The 24,227-nt window shown below is 33.9% G+C and overlaps 2 protein-coding genes across 2 annotated transcripts; both read right to left on the bottom strand.

Moving 5' to 3' along the window:
- Positions 1-1,892: 1,892 nt before the first annotated feature.
- Positions 1,893-7,259, bottom strand: LOC122590646 (floral homeotic protein AGAMOUS-like). Its single transcript, XM_043762825.1, has 7 exons — positions 6,973-7,259; positions 3,506-3,587; positions 2,838-2,899; positions 2,602-2,713; positions 2,437-2,478; positions 2,187-2,228; positions 1,893-2,093 (listed from the first exon to the last, which is right to left on the bottom strand). Exons 1-7 carry the CDS (start codon positions 7,257-7,259, stop codon positions 1,893-1,895), a joined length of 828 nt encoding a protein of 275 aa, XP_043618760.1.
- A 5,038-nt stretch (positions 7,260-12,297) lies between these two features.
- Positions 12,298-16,848, bottom strand: LOC122593767 (integrin-linked protein kinase 1-like). The gene is made up of 12 exons (XM_043766212.1): positions 16,419-16,848; positions 16,000-16,074; positions 15,674-15,769; positions 15,489-15,574; positions 15,286-15,406; positions 15,113-15,192; positions 14,208-14,270; positions 13,969-14,087; positions 13,409-13,494; positions 13,123-13,244; positions 12,780-12,891; positions 12,298-12,598 (listed from the first exon to the last, which is right to left on the bottom strand). The coding sequence occupies exons 1-12, from the start codon at positions 16,752-16,754 to the stop codon at positions 12,506-12,508; spliced, it is 1,389 nt and encodes a 462-aa protein (XP_043622147.1). The 5' UTR covers positions 16,755-16,848; the 3' UTR covers positions 12,298-12,505.
- Between the last annotated feature and the right edge of the window lie 7,379 nt (positions 16,849-24,227).

Here is a 24,227-nt window from a genome sequence, read left to right on the forward strand (position 1 = left end):
TAATCTAGACTCTCTATTATGATATTCGATCCGTATCACTAAAAAAAAAAAATACTATAGTAGTTTAATATTTCAGCAAAGACTTAAAGATTTTAGCAATAGACTTTGTTAGTAGGCTTTTCTAAATGGTCATCTCAATCACTAGCTAGTATATATAATACCCGTATAATACAACAATTAATTACATATTATTTGTTAGTGATGTTCGATGATTATTCTTCAAATTCACCAAGAAAAATTCATTTCTTTTTCTAGATCTCCAAAAAATATCAAATGTGATTGGGCCGGGTGTGATTGTGTGAACGAAAAAGAAGCAATCCATAACTTGGGCTTGTAGTTCACGGCCCATAAAGCTGGAATTTAATCAGGGAGCTTTCCAAACAACTCATCCTATTCAGAAACAGTCTGGTCATCTTTGGTGACTTGACTTGGTTGATCTCGTAGGCTGTGCGTAGATATATGATGAGTATATATGACTCTTATTAGCATAACCAAAAATAGGATCTGGTGATAACCCGTTAAAAGCTCTAACACACTATGATAAAGCTTGACAGCCTTTAATTTATCTTATTTAATGAGGACTTTTTAAGTGAGTTTTCAATTCCTATTAATTCATTGAAGAATAATTCAAATGTAAAAGGTAAATTTAATTTAACAACCCAAAAGGAAAGAAAGTTATAAAATACTAACATATCTTTAGTTCATTACCAGACACCAGTAATCAGCTAGTAGGCCCAATCCGATTAAGCCACATGAGAGCCCAAATAATGAAAGGACCATGTTCAAATGCCCGATAAGTCACACTTTCACGGTTTAATTAATTTCATAGAATGTTAAACAAATTAACAATAGAGGCTACATATCAGTATATCACCATCCATATTGATAATCATATAACTTTTTTATTTATCTACTCATGTAGTCGGAAATTGGGATAAAATTGAACCGGTTGATTCACGCGAATGTCAGAAACAACTCTTTTAAAATTCGTTGATTTACCGAAAATTAAGAAATTTTACAAACTAACACAAGCTTGTGTATAAGGAAGTTCATATATCAATCAAAAACTATCTAATAACAAGACTTGGATCCCTATTTATATATAGGATTTCTAACAAAAAAAGTCATAACCTTTAAAACTAGTTTAAATACATAGGAAACTAAAGAGTCACAATAAACAAACTAGAATAAACTAGAATTCTAGAATGTTCCTCATAATCTACCTGAGTTACCTTAAAATGTTTACGTTTAAAGAAGCAATTATTATTTACGTATATATATATATACACATTTATAATCTTGACAATTTTACTTTATTGTTCATAACTTAAGTTGGTCAAAAATATCACATATTTCTATTATATCACTTCAAATATTTATTTTTTGAAAGGCAGTTACCATGTCAAAATCGTGGCAAATTGAAATCAATAGACAAACAACTAAGATATATATATATAGATAGATGAAAGACAATTATATAACAAGAAACAACATATAAGTTGCATATATCACAGGATTAATTAGTTAATTTGTTGCATACATACTAGAGTACATTGTAATACCACATACATATTTAGAGTTTATGTTTGGCCGGATAGCTAAGAAATTAATTAATACTAATTAAAGCAATTAAGTAGATATAAGTCTACCACTCCTTTGTTAAATAATCATAATCATCATTAGCTAGGAGGTTATTACGTACAGCCCCAATTGAATTGAGTAACACGAAACCTCATGTCTCCATGGTTGCTGTTATCACCTGCAGATAAAACATGGCCATCCAGATGCTATTAATTAACACGTCAAATTAACTAATGGACTAATTAAAGATCCAAAATTAAGTTAACAATAATGTTTTACATCATCATCAAATAAAGGAATGGTAGTAGTACTTACACTAATTGGAGAGGGGTTTGATCTTGGCAAGAGTAATCGTTATTGGTTTGAATTTCATTGTTTTGAAGGTAGTTTCGACCATCAAAGGGCTGGTGATGATGTGGTGTCACAAGCTCATAATCCGAACTACTTCCAGGCATCAAGCTCATGTGTTGTTGCTGCTGCTGCTGCTGATGAGCTCTTTCGTTTTCAGCTATCTAATTAAACAAATAGTTAAGCAGCAATGAAGAAATCATTTGATGATCTAGCTAGTTTCACACGTGTACAAAATAATAGCGAGAGATATATACCTTTGCACGAAGAAACTGATTGTTGTTATGCAACTCAAGTTCCTGCATTATATATTACACAATTAATATATAATTAAAAGTCATCAATATATGGAAAACGATTCATAATTATAGAAACTCGACGTAGGTTGACTTGCATTTTAGCATCTGAGATATATATCATGCGTTCATAAATAAACCATGACCGACACATATCTTGACTATATACTAATTAAAAGCAGTGAACTATAGTACTAGTATAATTACTTACCCTCTTTTGCATATACTCGATTTCAGCAAATAAAAGTTCATTCTGCAGGTTTAGAGCAAAGAAACAGTAGTTTAACAGATCGATCATATCTAGTCTATGTAATTTAGATTATTTAGAGGTAGGTTAATTAGAAATGAAAAAAAGGAAGCTACTAATTAATTAAACCTTTTTGGAGCGAATTCTGGAAATTGCTTTTTCTAACTTGTTTTCAAGGTTCTTAAGGTCCTTCCCGGGCATGTCTGCCAAAGATTCACCCATAATGTTCCTGTAAAATTGCCTGCAGTAGTACAAGTACAGAATTAATGTTGATTATATATGACAGTATTCTGTTCATAAGGATAATTAAGTATGAATGAAGGACATAATTGTCTAATTGGATAGAAAGAGGTACACGTACGTACCTATTTTGATTCTGAAGGTTTGCAATTTGCTGACGAAGTTTCTGAGCTTCTTGTTGGTAAAACTGTAATTAATTAAAGACGTGCTAGCATGTAATTAGATATATTCCTATTTAGATTGATATCAATGACTAGTAGCTAGACGCCTAGCTAGACATATAGAAAGTTTTCGACGCTAGCTTCAAGATATTTAGATTAGAAATAAAACCTTCAAGCAGGTTTGTATGAATTAATATAGTTTTAAGGGTACTAGTCAAGTGTACGTGTGATGCAGCAATGTGATGGCGGTGGTGGCGGGTGGTGAATGTGGCGGTGGCAAAAAAAAAAATTTAAGTGGGGCAAAATTAAGAGGTAGTGTAGTTATTTTAAGGATTGAGTGGTGCATATTGTAAATAATTTTATTAAGGGTATTATAGCTAGGTATATTAGGTGCAAATATTCAAATTAGTGAAAAAAAGAAATGGATAGTTTGAGTAGAACAAGTTTTTCCCCCCCGAGAAAATAGAAAGGAGTGAAGTGCTTTATAAGGTACTCATAGTATATAAGTGTATAAAGTTAGAATGTCAACAAAAGTGTGTACATAAAGTGTCTAATTTGGTTGAAGACTTGAAGTAAGGTAGAACTAGAATATGTACATATATAAGTAAGAAAGAGATCGATCGAGTACGTACCAGAGCATTGGCTTCAGCAACCGAACCACTACTAGGTGGATCTAAGCAAGCCTTTTTGTACCTATCTATTGTCCCTCTCACACTGCGATAAGGTCATAAGATTATTTAAAGAAACTAGCCGTATAAAGATTAGCTAGTAAGAATGTGAGATTAACATATTTTCATTGTGTATTGAAAATTTGGAACCACTTATATAAGTGTTAGATAACATTATCATCGACGTATATGTTATCCTAGCATTTTAGGGATTGCATCATTTCTCTGGGACGACTCAGATCGAGTTAACATGTTATGAAGAGAACAGAATCAAGAACACAAGACAAATTAACAAGATTGAAGCATATGTTTCATAACTAAACTAATCACATTAACTTGAAGAAACTATGCCAAAACATGAGCTAAAACTAATGCTTAAATAAAACCATCTATTATGCATATCAATAATTTGTTGTCTTAAATAAAACCCCAACTTATCTTCCGAAATTTAAGAAGTACTAGGTAAAAATAAAACCTCAACTTAATTAGAATGTCCTTTTTAGTAAGTGGTTTTAGACACAGCTATAGCCAGGCCGAAAACAGCTGTTACCTAATTAACACAACAAAAATTTTCAAATAAAGAAATAAAACAGCCCATTAACAAAACCATTAACTACAAAGTAGTTTCATTCTTTTCGTGTGTTTATATGTTTCTTGGTTTTGCACCATGGATAAATAGATGCATCATGGATGTTGAATTCACACCCGCAACAGTGATCTGAATTGTACTCTTTTTACACTCAATCTTAAAGTATTTCAAATAGTATATGTTATGATGATCTGATTTTAAAGGAAACAGAAATAAAATTGTACTAAAGTTAATAAAATCTCACTTTTTCTCGGAGATCTTAAGGATGCCATATAAGCACACATTTTATAATACCTTATTTTGGTCGAAGCTACTGATTGGTTGTCTCTGCCACGTAGTCAACAAAACTATCATTATGATTGGCTACCTCTTTCAACGGCTAGATATTCGCCACGTGTAAGAAACCCCATCATCCAGTGGATAAACCAATGTAACCTCACCCTTTTACCCACCTCAGAGATCCAAAATGGTCTCTCCCTGTCAACTCTGTGGTCAATCAGTGCCGTCCATTTCATGAATGTAGTCATGACTGTACGGATTTTCTTTCTCTCTCTCTCTCCCATGCATTACATACAATAATCACTTTATCTATCTCTCTTTCCATCTTGTATGTACATATATATATATATATATATATATATATATTTTACCTATGCAAGATTCATGATTAATGCCCTAAATTTTAGATGCTACAATTTTTTTAATAACTACTCGTAATTTTTAAGAGCACGTCTGTACAAATTAACAAGGTAATAATAATATTGTTGATCTTGTCTCTATTAATTAAAAGTTTGTTTTTTTAGTGGCCGGACACTAATTTTTTTTTTTTTTTACATATATATGTCTCTCTCTAGTCGGTCTAGAGAGTGTTTTAATTGTAGGTTGCTATTTTAGTTTGAACAGCATGGTAAGCTTGGGAAAAGTGTATAATAGACAATCCAAAAGGAAAGTCTATATTTAGTGTCCTCTTTATTTACACCATTGAGAACTGATGCTACGAAATTGTGAAAAAAACATGTTATGATGAGTTATTATGTCAGTAGCTTAAATATCTTGAAAGTAAGATTTAGTTTGTGATATTGTATATCAAAAATAAATAAATTAATATATTAAGGTGATTGCCTAGTGGTTGGGGAGTTTTCCACTTTGTGGTTTTTTCATAGGGGGTCATTGGTTCGAATCTTGCCACATGCAAATGTGGTGAGAGGATCTTAGCAATGTTATACCCATCTACACATGCATGGGAGAGCAAACCCTTCAGGGCATTGCCAAGATTCGAACTCGGCATACGTAGGCTCATCAAAGTTGGGGTGTTAGCCTTTTATCCGCGCCTTTAAAAAAGAAAAAAATTGAATAGAAGGAAATGATAAATCAGTGTCAACTAATTTGTCAAGAAAATAAAGACAGACATATACATATACATATACGTCAACTGTTTTAAGTTGATGTCAGTTTACAATATATATGCTCTTTTTCACACATACTCCGTAATAATTTACTTTGTTCCAAGAAAGTCTTCAATTTTGTTTAGGACTTTAATTAGGGCCTTGCTTATTAAAAAAAACTTTTACAGCTATATGATGATTAATAACACATCGCAAAGAATTTTGTTCATGTTAGTAATTTAAAATGACATATAAAAATATTATAAGTAATTAACGATCAAGAAATTAAATTAACTAACCAGTTAGGCATCAGTAATCCCTAGATATTGAAGTTTTACCTAAAAAGTTGTTTCCCGGCCCACAATAAATGTGCAATACAACAAAGCTGTCCTTAATTTGTTTAAACCCTAGTTTGGTTCATCTTGACCAGAAAGGTGAAAAAATGTACCCATGACGTACTGGTTTTCACCAAAAGATGATTGGCCGGGAAAATCATAATTTGTGTGCCTTGGCTTAATTAACTCTAATTAATTAATTAATAGATACAACAACAATATTAACATTAACATATATAGGAAATGTTAGCCAATTTAGCTTTCTTTTGATTACTGATCTAGCTGCTAGCTAGATTATTTTTCCTTTCATGACTAGGCTTTGATGACATATCTCTTTTCAGATCAGTCCTTTCACTTAATTTGCTTTGGATGATGTTTAACTGACATATCTTTATATGTTTATTTAGGAAGTGTCAAAAATGATGTCGCCGGGTTTTGAGCAATAGGATTATAGGAACTTCTTGTGATATATGTTAGTTTTTGAACGAAAAAAAAAAAAGAAGAAAAAAAAAAAAACATGAGTCAAACAAGAAAGGGAAGGAAAAGAGAGAAGCTGATCTCATAGGTCTGCAAATACACTTTACTAAATCTTTGCTTATTGGCTTTTGTAAAACATATCTATCTACTAGTGACTTCTATGTTGCTATATATCTTTAACAAACGATCTTGTAGGCACCAAAACATGAAACAAAGATTGGATCATAAAAAGGATATATAGTAAAAAAAAATAATATAATCTACTCAGCTAGCTCTGAAGAAAAGAAACAACACACGAATGTAAGTGACACAAGTGAATCTTTGTTTCACAATATCAACCGAAAAGAAAAAAGTTAGGAAAAAATATAAATAACTTATGAAGACATTTTGTCCTTTGCTCTCAAATGTTCCCCAGAGACATTCACATTCGTTTTTGTACTATTAATTTCCTCAAACCCTAAAATCATTGATTAAATTTTTTTACATAATCAGTTTTTAGTTTGTCATCAAAATCATCTTATGATGAAGAAGAATGACACCCACAATTAAAGCAACCCAAATTTAAAGCAATATTATTCAAGAACTTATAATATTTTATAGCAAAATATCAACAAAAAAAATCGTACTAGTATACAAAATATATACCTGTTGTTAGCATACTCATAAAGGCGGCCACGGCTGGAGAAGACGATGAGAGCAACTTCAGCATCACAGAGAACAGACAGCTCATAGGCTTTCTTGAGCAGCCCGTTACGGCGCTTACAAAAGGTAACTTGTCGATTCGTTGTGTTTTCGATCCGCTTGATCTCGATCTTTCCCTTGCCTAGCTTCCTCTCTTGTGGGGACAAATCCTCAGATTCATTTGGAAACGACGTCATGGCCGATGGATCTATGCAGTTGAAATTAAGCTCAAAGGCATCAGAATTTTCCATGAGTATATATATATCTTGATGTAATTAATTACACCACTAAACTAGCTTGTTTCTAACTAAGATGGCTTTTAAATCACTTAAAACTCAAAATTTAATAAAGATCATATAATGGGTGGGATTTGAGGGAATGAATGTTTATGATATGATGTATAATTGAGGGGAGAGATATAAACTAATGAATTAATGAGGGATCAAAGTTTGAACATATATATGATGTTATTTTTCTTTCAATTTTGCTTTCTTGAGAGACTTGCTACAAATCTAAACAGGGAAAGATAGATGCAAAGAAATGGAAGTGGGTGATGATGAGTTTTCATAAAGTAGACAATGACCCTTATTAGCTTTGTCCATGACAACAATATTAACAAACTACTCTAGCTATTAATTAACTAATCTCTTTGATACCAAATTTTTCTGTTTACAGATTTGGTATATATTAGTTGAAGAAGTTTATTACAAGATATAACTATATTTCTATTTATATATGGATCTCACTCATCTCTACATTCTTTGATACTATTGAATTATTTAAAGTTAGTGGTTAATTAACAAGTTAAAAAGAAAATTTACTTGGGAGAGTTAATTAGAAAAAGAGTGAGAGTTAGAGAGAGAGAGATACCTTTTGAAACAGCTGAAGTGACTCTCAATGATGGTTGAATGAACTTTGGACACAATTACACACTATCTATATGTTACTTGAATTTTTGATATACACTACATATACAGTTTGTGAGTTACTAGAGATATATATATGGGCCATTTTCACTTCTGTTTTACTATTAGGCTAGAAATGTTGCCTTTATTTTGACTTTGTAGTCACACATTTCAAAGGTTTTACTCTGCATAATTAAACTTGGGGATGAAAAGGATCGAAAACGATGATAGAAATATATTATGATTAGGTTGTATACATCTAAGCTAAAGATTCATCATCTTTCCTAGATAGCCTAAACGAAGACAACTTAACCCACCTACTCATATACTTCGCAAGCATATATATACGGATATACCCGTTGATGTTATTGTCATCTATCTTGTAAGATAATTTGATTTACCAGACAGTTTAGTACATCAAAATGTTCATCGCTAAACAAACCTAAACCAAGTACAGCTTTCGACAAAGAACAATATCAGGTACCAACGTGTCATTGCAACACGTACGTCTGAATTGAAATTCACTTTGCAAAAAATAAAATATATATAAGGGTATATATATGCAAAACATCAAAAGGCATTCACAATACTATTGACTCATCTTCTGGATAAAAAAACAACTTATGGTTTAGGTTTCGATATGCGTCTTGAAGAGAAAAATGTTCACACTGTAAACAAGTTAACTATTTTTATATTAACGACAAAAATCTCATTAACTTTCTGTATACTTATATTTTGTAGATGAGGCTACTGTTTATAGCTATGTTCATCAACATGTCAATTTCTATTTCCGTTGTTGAGGTAAACACAATTAGAATATAGACCGTATTTAGCTAGGGGGTGTTCGTCTTTAATTTATTTGTTTTCAATAAGTCCCAATTTTTATATTTCTAGACTTTTATAATCTCATTTTATAATTACAGCTCATTGTAAGTCCATAAAAACTAAGCAACAAAAACATTTATCGGTAAATAACTCCAAATAAGCCAATCCGAATACCCTCTTAGTACGAGTATGAAAAACTGTGACCAAATGAATCTTGAAAATTTGGGAAATTGAACTACGAAGAAAAAAATGAAATTGGTAGCGGGTGGTTTTGACGTTTTTGTTTAAGGCTTTTTATTTGTTTTGGTTTCGATTCTAAGCGTACAATGTTTACGGGAAAGAAATAAAACCACTAAAAATTGTTTTTGTTTTTTAATAGAAATTTTATTAAATCTACTTAAGAAACTGCTAGATACCACCCTAAATTAATGATTAAATCCTAGACAATCTTCCTAGAGATGGAGAGCCCCGACATGCTTAAACTTGAACCTAGATTTTTTATACAAAGCCTTCCATTTCCCCTTTAAATCACTAGCTAGATCAAGATAATTATTTGAGTAGAACAATTTCAATTAGTATATTGATTTGGCACTTATAACCAAAAAAATAGTAGGAGTAATATACTTTTACTAGGACCAAAAAAAAATGTTTACTGCCAAAGTAGATTTTTATTAGTATTACGCTTCCTAGATATGCAGATGAGGGCCCTATAAGATTCAATCTTTGTATTATAGTATCTATTTGAATCCTTAATTTTATTTCACATCCAATGCCTAAATTGAAACTTATCCATTAACTAAAAAAAAACATGTAAAGGTATTTTGTAAATTTACTAGACAAAAGAAAAACCATCCCCAACTTAACCCTCCCCTTTTTCCGCTCTCCTCATTGTAAACTATGCTAAAATGTGTAGTGAACCTTTGGTGTAAAAAGAAAGTAAATATTGGAAGAGAATGTAGGTATTTGCAACAAGAATCAAATAATGGCTAAAAGGTTGATTTCATTACATGTGAAGGGGTTTATATAGGCATATAAATTGCACTTAAACCCCCCTTTATAATTACAAGCAAGTACATAGTTAATTACATGATAAACCCTTCAACAAAACATAATAAACACAAAGGACAATACAAATACTAATTTACAAAACACGTACTACAAAATATAAAGCTAACACTCATGGACACAAAAAAAACACCCCCCCTTCTTCTGTCTCTCTTTTCTACTCTAGCAATGACAACCACCACCACCATTGCCATCTCGTGCTCCTTCCTGTCTGGATCTCAACCTCAATCTATTGGCTGCAACAACAAATGGATGATGAAGTTTTAGATTTATTAGAGTGAGATTTTATGTAGTTATTCTTTTTATATAAATAGAATTTGTATCTTTGATTGTTGTTTAAAAATTCTCTTAAGCAATTAAATATGTATGTATACTGGAATAATAATGTGTTTGCCTTAACCAATCAAATTTGATTGTATACTCGTATGTGTTTAATTTCGCTTTAAATGTGTTTGTCTTGACCAATCAAATTTAATTATATATTACAATGCAAATGTGTATAAATGGATCAATCATGTTTGATTAACTTAATCAATCAAATTTGATTTTATACTAATATGTGTTTAATATTGTGTAAAATGTGATTAGAACAACCAATCATATGTGTACACAATCAAGATAAAAGCATAAGCTATAATCACAAATGGTTTTGTATTCAACCACATGTGAATGTACAAATCAACAAATTTGGTTTAGATATTTTATCAAACACCTTTTAGACAATATTACATGAAACAAAAAATTGAATAACTAATAAATCTTAGAAATTTAAATAATGATATTGAACAGTTTGATGTAAACATTTCATCTAATACCTTGTTAGTGTAAAGTGTTTTGATTTGCTTATGCAATCAAAGTTGATTGTAAACTTAAATGTGTTGTAATTTGTGTCATATGTGGTTGTCTTGACCAATCAAATTTGATTTAATTTAGAATAATAAAGGTGATTAAATCATATTATCAAATCAATGGTTTAGACATTTCATCAAACACCTTATATGCAAGTCTCAATCAAATGTGATTTGATACTAAATCATATATAAAGAACTTTGGTTTAAACCATTTTATCAAATACCTTGTAAGCAATATTCCATCAACCAACAATTCAATTGAATAACTAATAAAATCTCATAAATTCAAATGTTATTACAGATTTAATCACATGTTAACTAATTACATTCACATTCATTGAAATATTCTTTGCTATTAACATCTTCTGGATCGGTTGACGATGATGAAGATGTGATTGAACTTGATTTAGATCATTATGAGGTAAAAGCCTAATGGGGATGATGATGACGATGATTTTGGTTGTGTTTGTATCGATTTGAATGTGATGTTGTTGGTGGTGGTGGTGGTATCCTGATTAGAGCTTTAGAAAGGAGGAAAAGAAAGAGGGGAAAGAAGTTTTTGGAAGAAAGGTGTCATTGTGTTGCACATGCGATTATAATTTATTACGAGTATATGACATACATACCCTCCCTTGTACAATTCCTCTTTTTAACTTTAATCATCGATGTTAGTTGATCCAAAGGCTGTTTTTAATTTCAACCATTGATGTTAGTTGATCCAAACACTGAGATGAATCCCTTGGATCTCCCCAACTTTCTTGGTTTTTCCGGATCACAACCCCTATTTTGCTTATGTAAAGTTTGGTAAGTTTAATATATAGTCACTTGTAAGTGATAGATCACTTATTTTTGTCTTTTTCAATCCCAATGCGAACATAACATGCATTATTTGTTCTAAACTTGTAAAAATGATTTCAAATTATCTTATATGAGGTCAGGATCACACACTGATCATTTGGTTTATTAGCTTCCAAATACTGCTAAAACAATAACCATTGTGTTCATCTAATATAGTATAACAACTATAAATGTTTTTTCATATACTAATGTGATTTTCTAACCTTAAACCATAGGTACATGTAGGTATAAATACTAAAATAATCATTAATGTGATTTTCTTCGTCACAATCAAGAATATTGCATTCCTTTGCCGATGAAACCCCTCTTTTAGTTCGAGCCATTGAACGAGTCAGGCTGCAGTTTTCATGTGTATGATGTTCCTATACAAATGCTAACCTCTTACAGTGAAATAGTAATGTACATAGTTACATACCTGTGGTTCAACAAATGGCTAGCCATCTTAGGGCCATCGCTTGGCAAGCTCACCTTCTAAGAGGCAGGGCCCTCCCTCATGTTGAGACAGTGTTTCACACAGTTTGAATAAAACTATACAGTATATAGTTCTGTAGACCAACTTCAAAGCTACAAAAAATGGTCCTTTATAAAAATTGGCTACACTTAAAACGACCGAGTTCTACTTATTGAACCAGAACATGGTCACCAAACATATTCTGCAGCCGATTATCACACAGATAGACTGAGGTGTGTTGGAATGGATTTGTGAAATGTCCATACATCATGCAAAATGACATGTACTAAATTAGCATATTCTCTGTATGCAATGCATAAAGAAAATCAGGTTATGTCTAAAGCCATATATTTATCCGACCTCCAATGGTTAGCATCTTGAATCAAAAGTCGGTGACTTCTTGAGAAATATAGGGGTCTCAACTTTTACAACAAAAAATTGGATGTGTAAGATGACAATATGAACAACAAAAAATAAGTCTGTAAATGAGAATGAGTAAAGAATACTGTTTACGTAACTATTCATTTAAACCATCAACTATCTTAGATGTGAGATGAACGATCACGGCTACTTCTTACTGAATCGTCTTTCTTCCATATCGTCTCCATTTTCTGAAACCATTTCAATGGTCGAACCTGAACCACAATTTTAAACCATGATTGTGTGTTCTAATGAAGGACGAGTTTAATAAGGAACGAAAACAAACAACAAGATGATCAAACATGGGTTTGATCAAGTATAATACATTTACAAGTGTTTTGAGTGTATTCAAAATACTTGTGAATATATCTTTACTAGAAAACAATATCAACATACCTTCCACCGCCTCCTACGGTTAATAGAATTGTGAATTGATTCCAACCGGATGATTATATTCCTAAATGTTGGTCTCCTCTCTGGATTCTCATGCCAACACTCTTCAATCAACCTGTGATAAATCAGATAGAGTTATTAAAACAACTTAAACATATACTCTCCATGACATTAAATAGCATTAAAACTAATAATCAACTTCGAGATACAGAGACCATGATTGTATTGCAACAAGAATGAAATAATGGAGGTAGTAGGAGGCTTGGGTGCAATGAGATAACAGCGGCCATTAGAAACAGAGTACATTCTTATAATTAAATATAGTTAAAAGAACAAAAATACGCACTCTTTGAGGCCATGGGCATAACTCTTTGGTGGAGCATTAAAAGGAGGGCGTTCTTTTGCAACATACGCTTTAGGAACATCCTCTTCATTCTTCGTGGCAAACGGTTGGCAGCCTTCAATCATCTTTTGCAGATCAAGAGATATTACAAAATCATAAGTTGCAATAATCCACATTATAAACAATTATATGAAAATGATTAACCAACATACAAGGATTCGTGATTTGCCAGGCGGATAACATGGACCTTACATACATGTTTATAGGGGAGAAGCTTATAAAACCATACCTCTTGTAAAATCAAGGCAAATGAGAAAACGTCCACTTTGGTATCACAGTCTTCATTTCTGTACACCTCTGGAGCAACATATCTCCCTATTACAGGATATGAACCACTCAGAAACTCGATATAGATTAATGCTACTCCACAATTTAGATAAAAGGTTAACCTATTTCGACTTCCTCTGTTGATATATGTATGTAAATGCTTCTGGACAGTAGAGGGAGTTAGTCATAAGTAGCATTTCCCTTTCCGTTGTTGTAGGGTGTGTTAGGCAGTAAGTTTATAAGAGCTTATACTTGTTTGAGCTTTCTTTAGAGCTTATTGAAAAAATAAGATACTTCAAGTAGCTTTTAGAACTAGCTTTAGATTATAACATGCTAAAGTCTAGAAATACCATTCAAAAAGTTTACCTTATTTTTATTTGGTGGGTACCTTTACGTCATTACACATTTATAAGCTCCAGTTTAGTTACTGTGCCAAACACCCTAGAAGAATAACGTTTCCAGCTTCCCACTATAGATATTACTACTTTCAAATTCAGCTCAAGCTACAAGACCAAGACTTACAGGTTGTCTCATGATACGACATGAGTTTTTCTTGTTTGACTTCATTAGTCACTTTCAGCAACTCGCTGATTCCAAAGTCAGCAACTTTTAGATGTCCAGAATCCGCCCGCAATACATTCCTGTTTTCTTAGTCGTATAAATATAAACTATTAATGATTATGATGAAAAAACAGACTATACTACGTATCAAAGTAAGAGCATAGGGGAGGCTCGAAAATCAACTTTGTAATGGAACTTACGAAGGCTCTAGATCCCTATGAATAATTGGTTCCGGTTTATTCTCGTGCAAATAGTTCATCCCCCTGAAAAAGTCAAGAAAATTATCAGAAATATTCACAAAAGAACACTCAAATTCATGAGATGCTAGGAGAGGAAATTGCAGCTTCAATTCTGATTGTGTCTACAAGCCATAAATATTATTATTATTATCTATACTATTTTATAAAACAATTAACTTGAGGGCCTCACCCAAATTTAAGACCACGGCCATAAAACTAAAGAGATAGGACTTGAGCCTTTAAATCTCTTCTTGATCTAATATAGTAATATCACCCTTTATTTCTTATCTTAGTTATCAGCAGCTTACTTTTTTTTTTTTTTTAGTAAAACTCATTTAATTCATCCCACAAAAATGACAAATCAATCAGATAATCACCTGGACATCCCCAAGCGATCAAAACATATTCCATCTATTCCAATCTATACTATTTTTCTATCTATCTCAATTTCTCCACAACATATTTACAATCTCTAAATATAAATTCTTCTTCGAAGTCTAACTTCTAAATTTCCCATCTTTGTTTCAGTTTCCTGTAAGCATCCCTTTCTTTGAACTTGAGTCCGACCAATCTGTGTTTGATAATATATACAATCATATTCTTCAACTTCTCATGTGGTATCTTATTATTTTGTGGTATCTTATTAGCACCTTACTTTTTGCATCATACATATTTAAACCAACATAACCACACAAAAAACATATAACACCCCTAAGCAAAAACCCACTTCTACAGAGGCATTACACGGGTACAAGGCTAGTATTGATAAAAGTAGGGAACAAAATAACCAAAGTAGCATACAACAGGAAGAACTAGGCAATCGAAACAGGATTTAATTTAGCGAACATGGAAAATGAAAAGTGTACCTTGCTATGTCCATGGCAAATTTCAAGGCTGTAATTGGCTTAAGTGCTCCTTTCCTCTTGAGAAAGAGACGAAGATCACCCTGATATATACACGAAATAGATATGAATAACAACGTAACATAAGAAATTAATCTCGAAAGTAATGGCAGTGGTTTATGATCAGAGAAAGATACCTTTGGTAAATATTCTGTGACGATCATCATCGGATTACTTTGAGTTACAGCACCCAAAAACTGAACCACATTTGGATGGCGAATCTTCTGAAGTAATTCAAGTTCGTCTCTAAAAGCTCTCCTGTTGATAAATTGGGAATTAGAAAACAAACAATATATTTATGTAAAAGCACTAACATATTATAGGTAACTGAACAACCCACACTTTATCCTTGTCAGTAAAAAGCTCATCTTTAAGCTTCTTAACTGCAACTTGAGTTCCACGCCATGATGCAATGGTGAAGGTACCCTATAAAGTTCCCACAAACATTAACCATTAAAGAAAATACAACACTAAAATAATTTTTGTTATCAGCTAAATAATGTCGCATAACTGCAGATGACTTGCCTTAGTAATGTCTACACTGTCTGTGAAATCAAGTTCTGTAGCAGTGATTTCATATTCTGGAACTTCACGGGCATCTTTGACATGCATAGGAGCCATCTAAGTATATAATTGTACATACATCATTTAGAAACGATATCACCAAAATAAGAAGATTAAAGAAACCATAGGGAAGTAATAAAAATGACTTTTGCTGCTTTCAATAATAATAAGAGGCGTCCTAATGTAATGAAATACGAAATCGGAATATTAAACGACCTACAATTAGCATATACATGGGGAAAATTTTAGATAAAGATACAAGTTTACAACAAACATAAGAAGTTTACCAGAGGTTTGGCACCGTGTTTCTCCAAAAGTTTACTCATGTCATGATTTTTGTAATGGATTGCATCTGCAAGTGGCTGTTTAAATAACTTTAGAATTCGAAGAAAAAAGGTCTAAAACATACAACAGAAACACCTAAGTTCTCAAGCAGAATATATAAATTTCTGATAGCTTCATACATCAAAATTTTAATAAATGCTATTGTTGTTCGTGAATAATACAAATTTTAATTCAAGAAAAATGATAAATTAGCCTAAAAATCCTCTCAAAAATATAAGAAAATGACATGGTATCCAATAATTCTCTTTCCTAATTTTGCCCTCTAAAGATATTATCATAAGTCCTTTCATCCAAAAAGATATAAATAAATAAAAAAACATCATAAAACAACAAAAGGTGGAGTAATAAAAAAAAAACTTACAGTGCTGCCCCAACGATCTTTAGAATCAACATGAGCACCAGCTTGCAACAACAAAAGAGCCACGTCACAAAAGCCTTGACAAGCGGCAACATGTAACGCAGTTCTGTTATCAATATCTTTAAAGTTAACATCTGTTTTTAATTCAATCAATTCTTTTATTCCTTGTATATTTCCTTCGCTTGAAAAAAACATTAATCTGACTCTTGGGTCAATCCGATCCAACCCATCTATCTCTTCCGAATCTGAATCCGACCCGGAACCCGACACACGGTCTGGTGCCATTGATGATTGTCTTCCTAGAGTGAACCTCACTTGAGGGGGTGGGTTTGAATCCATTTTTTTTTTTTTTTAAATGCAAGAAAAGTGGATTGTTGGAGAGATTATAAAAATGGGTGTGGAGGATGATGAATGAACAAAAAATTGGTTGACCAACTGTCAATTAAAGGCTGCGTTCAACTAAAAGAAACACAAGGGGGTATTTTTCACAAGTGTTAAAAATAATAATAATAAAAAAAAAATTAGTTGTGAGATCGAAAATCGGACTAGTTGGCTACTTGGCTTGACCCCGAATCAAAATACAAATTTCTATTAATTTATATATATTTGATACAGATGGATGAATAAAATTAAAAATGTGATTTTATTAAATTTTGATAGATCTGTGTTGTTAAATATTTTTAACAATAATAAGTAATTATAAATTATGTTAATTTTATGGAATTATAATACATTAAAATTAAAATGAATTTTTTGAGGGTTTTTATACTATTTTATTTTCTCAAAAAGTGTATTAATTTGATTCAAATTATATATAACAACTTTTTCAATGAATTTCATAGATATTCTATATTTCCTTCTATTATAAGTTGAATTTTTTAGTTTATTATTTTGGGTCGTCTCAAAAAATAAATTATGACAATTTTACATCATAAGTTGAACTTTTTAGTTTACGAGTATTATTTTTAGTAATGAATGTAGCGTGGGAGAAAACCCTAAATTTTTTAACTATCTAACAACTAATCCGTTGAGAAAAACGAAAAGTCATATAAAGAAGCCAATGTTTTGATTTAAAGGTATCAACCTAAGTAGTTGAACTTTTACAAATTCTATGAACAGATTTGTTTCTAGTATCTGTCCACAAGCGTCCCAAGAACTATTAGTTGATAGATTACCAAATAAACAAAGTAATCCTTCATTTTGTACGTACACAATGAATCAAATCGCAGAATAATCCCAATCAGAATTTGTTAAAAATGGTTAAGATTTGCATGTTGCAACAGAAGAACTTTAAATTCGAATATTGGAGTTATGCACTATCTATGATAATTAGCCAAGATGCCAAGACACGCAGGTGTAAACTTTATAACTTATAGAGTTTAGTATTTAGAAGTGTAACGAACTTATATATTTTTTCTATTGTATGAATGTAAGTTACATTTGGTGCATTGTATAAAAAAACTTTATAAAACTGTTCAAATAATGTTACATTTTGACATGCACCAATCGAAAAGTTACACGTGCTAGCTCATATAATTTGTCACGTATACACTTTTACATTATTTGAACAGTTTAATAAAGTTTCTTTCTACAATGCACCAGATCTAAGTTATATTCATACAATAGAAAAATTGTAAAAATTTCTTACACTTCCAGATACTAAACCCTAACTTATACTATACCATAAGTAAAACAGATAATTTGAGGTAACTAAGTAGCTAGCTAGAAGTATTTGTCTTTGAATACAGAAGAAGAGATGGATTAGTACTTCAAAATGTAAACAAATTTACATAAATTGTTATAGTATATATCGAACTTCAATTATATGTAACAAAATTTCAAATCTTGTACATTGTATGTATCCAAATATATGTGGCAATCACATACGCTGTCACTTGTAAGTTTTTTATTGGTCGAATACATACAATGCACAGAATTTGATAGTTGATTAGATACAATGCATAGGATTAAAGTTTGATACACATTATGATAATTCGTGTAAAATTGTTTACATTTTAAAGTAATAATCCCTTTGTTTTGTATTCAAATACAAATACTTCTAGCTAGCTACTTAATTACCTCAAATGTTTCGTTTTACTTATGGTATAGTATAAGTATTACTTCAGAAACAATAATCAAACTATAAGAATTGTTCTAGCACATAATAGAAGATGTGTACTTTTCACTTTTTTTATATTCTAGGTCAAACAAAAACTATGTAAAGACAATGTCGTCTCTGTACGTTGTTGTCGACAAAAAAAAGTAGTAATTTTGATAATTATTTATAGATTAATATCTCGTAATGTAAACAATTTTACACGATTTGTCATATTGTGTATCGAACTCCAATCTTGTGCATTGTATGTAATGAACTTTCAAATATTGTGCATTGTATGTATCCAACCAATCAAAAACTTTATATGGTTGCCACATATAGTCGATTACATACAATGCACAAGATTTAAAAGTTCATTACATATAATGCACAAGATCAAAGTTCAATACAAATAATGACAATTCGTGTAAAGTTGTTTATATTCTAATATAGTAATCCCATTATTTATCTAACATAATAAATAATTATAGTAAATAGAAGATCTGTCGTTGCAACAGGTGAGTTAAAATAATATCCTCGCTAAAGAGTAGTTTTCAATTCTTTTTTCTAAAACAAGCTTACAGATTTAGAGTTTGATGTTCAATTTAACGCGCTCCCCGATGGGGTTCTTTTCAACCTTCCCTCACAGTACTATTTTGTTACTGTCCAAAAGTATTTAGCCTTGTAAAGTGGTCGTTCCTAAATCACACGGGATTTTATGTGCCCCATGTTACTCGCATCAGAGTTTAAGCAAGTGATGTTTTCGGCTACTGGATTTTCGTCATACAACTAGGGTGCATAAAATCTTTTCAAAAGAAAATTTTTTTATTGGATAGGGATAATAATGATCTTCTCAAAAATCACAAGGTGCTGAAGTGACAAGTAAAGGCGCGCAAGGCGTGCGGGGGTAGGGGGTAAGGGGTGGGGTGGGGGGGTGGTGGGTTGTAGGTTTTTGTGAAGAGGATGCTCTTATCATGTTATTACTGAAAAGAGAAAAAGTATTTGATGTTGATTCACTCACATTTCCACTCCTTATAACAGAAGGCTAACTGCTTAGCTGGTAGTTATATGAGTGGTGATGTCCATGTACGCCTTCGTGAGAAGGGGTGGACAAAAATGGTCTTGTTGTACCTTACTTTGTGTTCAATGGGGTCTGCTGTTTTTTAAGGAGACTATGTCAATATGATCTTAATGAGGTGCGGGGCTTTGCATTTGACATTTGTGGAGCTTCCCTCTCCGGGAGCCTGCGCTCTGGTGCTTTTGTGCAATAACCCCTCCGGTTGAAGACAAGTGGTAGGTGTTCATGTGGGGCTTTCGGAAAAGCGTAGACGTGGGCAAAAAAAACCGGTTCCAAAAAAACCGAATTGTATAATCTTAGAACCGAAACTGATTGGAACCGGTTCCACTTTTGGATCCAAAAATCGGTTCCTTCCCGATTCCAAACAAAAAAAACCGGAAAAAAGCGGTCAAACTTTGATCAAGAACCGATTCCGGTTCTTGAAGAAACCGGTTCTTCATCACGTTGGCTGGAACCGGTTCCGGTTACGAACCAATTCTGATCCAATGCCCACCTCTAGAAAAGCGTATGCAAAGTATGCATGTAATGATGCCACGATATAAAGTAGAAGTGACAGGCCCGAAGCTTACGGTGTGCAAACTGTTTAAGAGAACAGAGCCCACATCCTTAAAAAGGCCTATTCTTTTATTTCGTTATCGTTATCTTGTAAGGCCCATTCAAGAATTAGATTTTACAAATTTTATCAATGGTTCAATACTAGTAAATTAGAGTTCAAGGAAGATAGGATACAGTATTTGTTTTATGTTCACATGATTTTCCTGATTGTACACCAAACCGAAATTAGGTTTAGAAAGGAGAGATGATAGGTGTTTTTAGTTGTTTGTTGGCGATTCTCCGAAGGTAGAGTTAGTCTCTTTACGTCGATTCGAGTATGATTGATATATGGCCGATTGGGATCGTGCCAATGATTATGTTTTTAGACCTGATTGATCGTGTGTGTATGAATAATGGTTCGAATGCCTTTGTGAGGTCTTATGAGTTTCATTTTATAAGGAGACTTTATCTTGGAGGAAAAGCTAAAGACTTTTTAGGGTTTCCCTAAGTCTTAAAAAATAAGAGTCCAGGAGGATCGTTTCCTTCTTTAATGGACTAAGAGATACCCTGAATTATAGGGGAACAATTCCTATCTCTTTATCTTACAGCGGAAGCCTTCGTTACGGACAACCCTTCGTATCGCAGTTCCTAGCGGTATGTCCTGTGTACCGATAGGGGTATGTCATCAAGCCCCCCAGTCCAAGGTGATGACTTTTGCCAAACAATCATTGCATTGGACTTATTCGGAAGTTGTTATATTTGCTCAGGGGGTGTTTGTGAAAAAGTGGGAAAACCTAAAGTCCTCGTTGTCAGTGCACGTATCCCAAAGTGCTGGATCGACGGTTAGGGTTTCCTGACTGTTCCCTCATAAAAGTATACAACCGTCACTTTAAATAACTTTGTTTTGCTTTTTTCTTATTTCTCTATCGTGCTATCATACCTTTCTTGCTTAATTTCTATCGTCCTCCACTGTCATGACTTCAAAAAGAAAGGCGGCAGAGGTTGGATCATCGGCTGCTCCTATGGATGATGCTCTGGCAAAGAAGGGAAAAGGTGTTACTATTGTTCCCCCCATATCTTTTTCAGGTAATTCATCTCGTGAGTTTATGGAGAAAGAACTGGCATCAGAAGAAATGAGTGAACGGAAAAACTTATTGGTCCGTGGGTTATGCCAAGAATACGAGTATTCTCAAGATATGTTGAAAGAGTCGCAGTCGATGGCTGGGAATTTACTTGACAAAATCGTCGTTCTTGAAAAGCGGTTGTCGGAACAGGACGTGGAGGTAAAAGCGCTCCGGGCTAGTTTAAGAAGGCGTCATGACGGGTTCTTGCAGAAGGATCTGTAGAACATGTGTCTACGGGAGGAAGTGGAGGCATTTGTGAAGAAGGTGATTCCTCACGTCTGCGAAACTCTTGCAACGGGTCCCGAGGCTGTTGCTTTGATTGATGCTGTTGTGAATGCGTCCAAGAAGAAAGGGATTCTCTTTGCTACCCATTCCGAAGAGTCTCCAGAATACTTGAAGGCAAAGGAGGCATTCAACCAATCCATTTTTAAGCTGGCAAGTTATCATAGTAACTATATTCATGATATCACTCATCTTCGTGATCCCGGGGTGTATTACTTTCTTGTTGTTAAGCCCCGTTTTGATTAGCTGTATGGAATTTAGTTGTATCAGACTTGTATGCCCTCTACTTGGATTCCGTTATATTTATGTATTTATAGGGTCGTCTGTTCAGGCGTCCCTGTCAGCTTTTTCCCTTTATGAGGTTGCGATCCTCTTATTTGTAAATGATTAGTCTTTTTGTATGTGGGGCTTTAATATGGTTCGTGACCATATATGTGTAAGACTATAACCGTCTCTTATTTGAAGACTACTGGTCCTTTTTTATTGCAGGATTTCTGCTTTATATAAAATACATAAAAAATGCTTATGTGAGAAGAGAGAAAATCTAACAGTAGAATTTTTTTAGGTTCGAACTGTTCAAGTTTTGTCTACCGGGGCTCTTCGAGTGTTTCCAGTTTATATGCTCCGTTCCCGAACGCTGTTCGCACCCGATATGGGCCTTCCCATGTTAGGCCTAACTTTCCAGTGTATTCCTTCTCACTTGCGCTATTTAACCGCAGTACATAGTCCCCTATTTTGAATGTTGTAGGGTTTACCCTTCTATTGTAGTATCCTTCAATCTTCTTTTTGAAGGCAGCTTCTCTGATAGCTGCGATTTCTCGTCGTTCCTCCAATAGGTCGAGGTCAACCCTCAATTCTTCCGAGTTTCCTTCGGTATTCAGTGTCCTATATGTGGAGACTTGGAACTCTGCAGGTGCTACAGCCTCCGTCCCATACGCTAAACTGAAGGGGGTTTGCCCATTGCTTCTTTTGGGTGTTGTTCTATTGGTCCAAAGGACCAATGGTAGTTCATCTATTTATCCTTTATGACTTCGTCCGAGTCTCTTTTCTATACCTTTTATTATTTCCCTGTTGGTCACCTCTACTTGCCTATTTCCTTGGGGATGATATACAGATGTGAACGATTGTTTTATCTGCATATTGTTACAAAATTCAGGGAAGACACCCTTTGCGAATTGTGGGCCATTGTCAGATATTATTGTATGTGGTACCCCGAACCTACATATGATATGTTCCCATATGAATTTTTTTAACTGGTCCCCGTTTGTTGTGGCAAGTGGCTTTGCTTCCACCCACTTAGTGAAGTAATCAATGGCTACGACCAAGAATTTCTTTTTGTTTTGACCTTCGGGAAGGGGTCCCACGAGGTCGATTCCCCATTGCATGAATGGCCATGCTGAGGTTACTGAAATCATATCATTTTTCGGTTGTCACGGAACATTAGCGTGCAGTTGACAAGCTTCGCAGCTCTTTAACAAGCCTGTGGAGTCTTGGTGCATTGTTGGCCCAAAATATCCGAGTCGCATGGCCTTCGTAGAGACAGATCTTGCTCCTGAATGGGCACCGCAAATTCCCTCATGTATCTCGCGGATGATCATCTCCGCTTGCTTAGGCCCTATGCAACGAAGCCAAGGTGTAACAAAACCTTTTTTGTATAGCTTTTTATCCAGTATCTTATATTGCGGGGCTTTGACCCTTATCTTGCGAGCCTCACTCCTATTGGCCGGGAGTATCCCACTTACAAGTTATTCGTAGATGGGGGTCATCCATGTTTTGCCCTCCTCTTCTACGAGATCTGATATCTGTTTTTCTCCGATTGACCTTGCTTTCCTAACTTCCACTAGCACTTGTTTTCCCAGATGCCCGAACGTAAGAGATGCCAACTTGCTCAGGGCGTCTGCCTTTTTGTTCTGATTTCTTCTTATATGCTCTATTTCGAAGTGGCTAAAGTATTCTATTAACTCATGTACCTTCTGTAGGTATAGCTTCGTGGTACCTTGTTTTGCCTCGTATGTCCCTTTCACTTGGTACGCCACTAGTTGGGAGTCAACATATACCTGGATGTTCCGTATCTTCATATCCCTTGCGATACGAAGCCCTGCCAACAGTGCCTCGTACTCAACCTCATTATTGGTCACTTCGAATTCGAACCTGAGTGCATAGGTGAATTCTTTCTCTTCCAGGCTGATTAACATAAGTCCGGCTCCGCAACCATCGGAGCTAGCGACTCCGTCGGTATATAGTTTCCAGGTGTCATTTTCGACACTTCCCATTACCTCTAGCGACACAGAGTGTGTCATGGAGTTGTTGCCTTCGTGTACCTCGCTGATAAAATCTGCCAGTACTTGCCCTTTAATTGCATGTCGTGCTCTGAACTCTATGTCGTGTTCCCCTAGCTCGATAGCCCATTTGGCTACTCTCCTCGACATTTTAGGTTTTGACAATATCTGCTTTATAGGTTTGTCGGATAGCACAACAATAAGATGAGCCTGAAAGTACCTGCGCAGCCTTCGTGCCGCATGTACTAATGCGAGAGCTAATTTTTCTAGTTCTGGGTAATTGGTCTCGGCTCCTTGCAAAACTCTGCTTACGAAGTAAATCGGTATCTACTGCCTTTCTCTTTCGGCTGTTAACACAGCACTTACGCATTCTGCTGAAGCTGCTAGGTACACAAAGAGTGTTTCCTTGGGTTCCGGGGT

Source organism: Erigeron canadensis, chromosome 3, assembly GCF_010389155.1.
Source record: "Erigeron canadensis isolate Cc75 chromosome 3, C_canadensis_v1, whole genome shotgun sequence".
NCBI classification, from domain to species: Eukaryota; Viridiplantae; Streptophyta; class Magnoliopsida; order Asterales; family Asteraceae; genus Erigeron; species Erigeron canadensis.

Excerpts from the sequence above, each read along its gene's own strand:
- LOC122590646 (XM_043762825.1), bottom strand. The coding sequence starts at position 7,259 with ATGGAAAATTCTGATGCCTTTGAGCTTAATTTCAACTGCATAGATCCA. Across the intron at positions 2,714-2,837 it reads AACCTTCAGAATCAAAATAG|GCAATTTTACAGGAACATTA; the intron begins GTACGTACGTGT and ends GTACTACTGCAG. Across the intron at positions 2,229-2,436 it reads TCGAGTATATGCAAAAGAGG|GAACTTGAGTTGCATAACAA; the intron begins GTAAGTAATTAT and ends TATATAATGCAG.
- LOC122593767 (XM_043766212.1), bottom strand. The coding sequence starts at position 16,754 with ATGGATTCAAACCCACCCCCTCAAGTGAGGTTCACTCTAGGAAGACAA. Across the intron at positions 15,193-15,285 it reads TCACAGAATATTTACCAAAG|GGTGATCTTCGTCTCTTTCT; the intron begins GTATCTTTCTCT and ends TGTATATATCAG. Across the intron at positions 13,495-13,968 it reads GTCGTATCATGAGACAACCT|GGAGATATGTTGCTCCAGAG; the intron begins GTAAGTCTTGGT and ends ATCCTGTAATAG.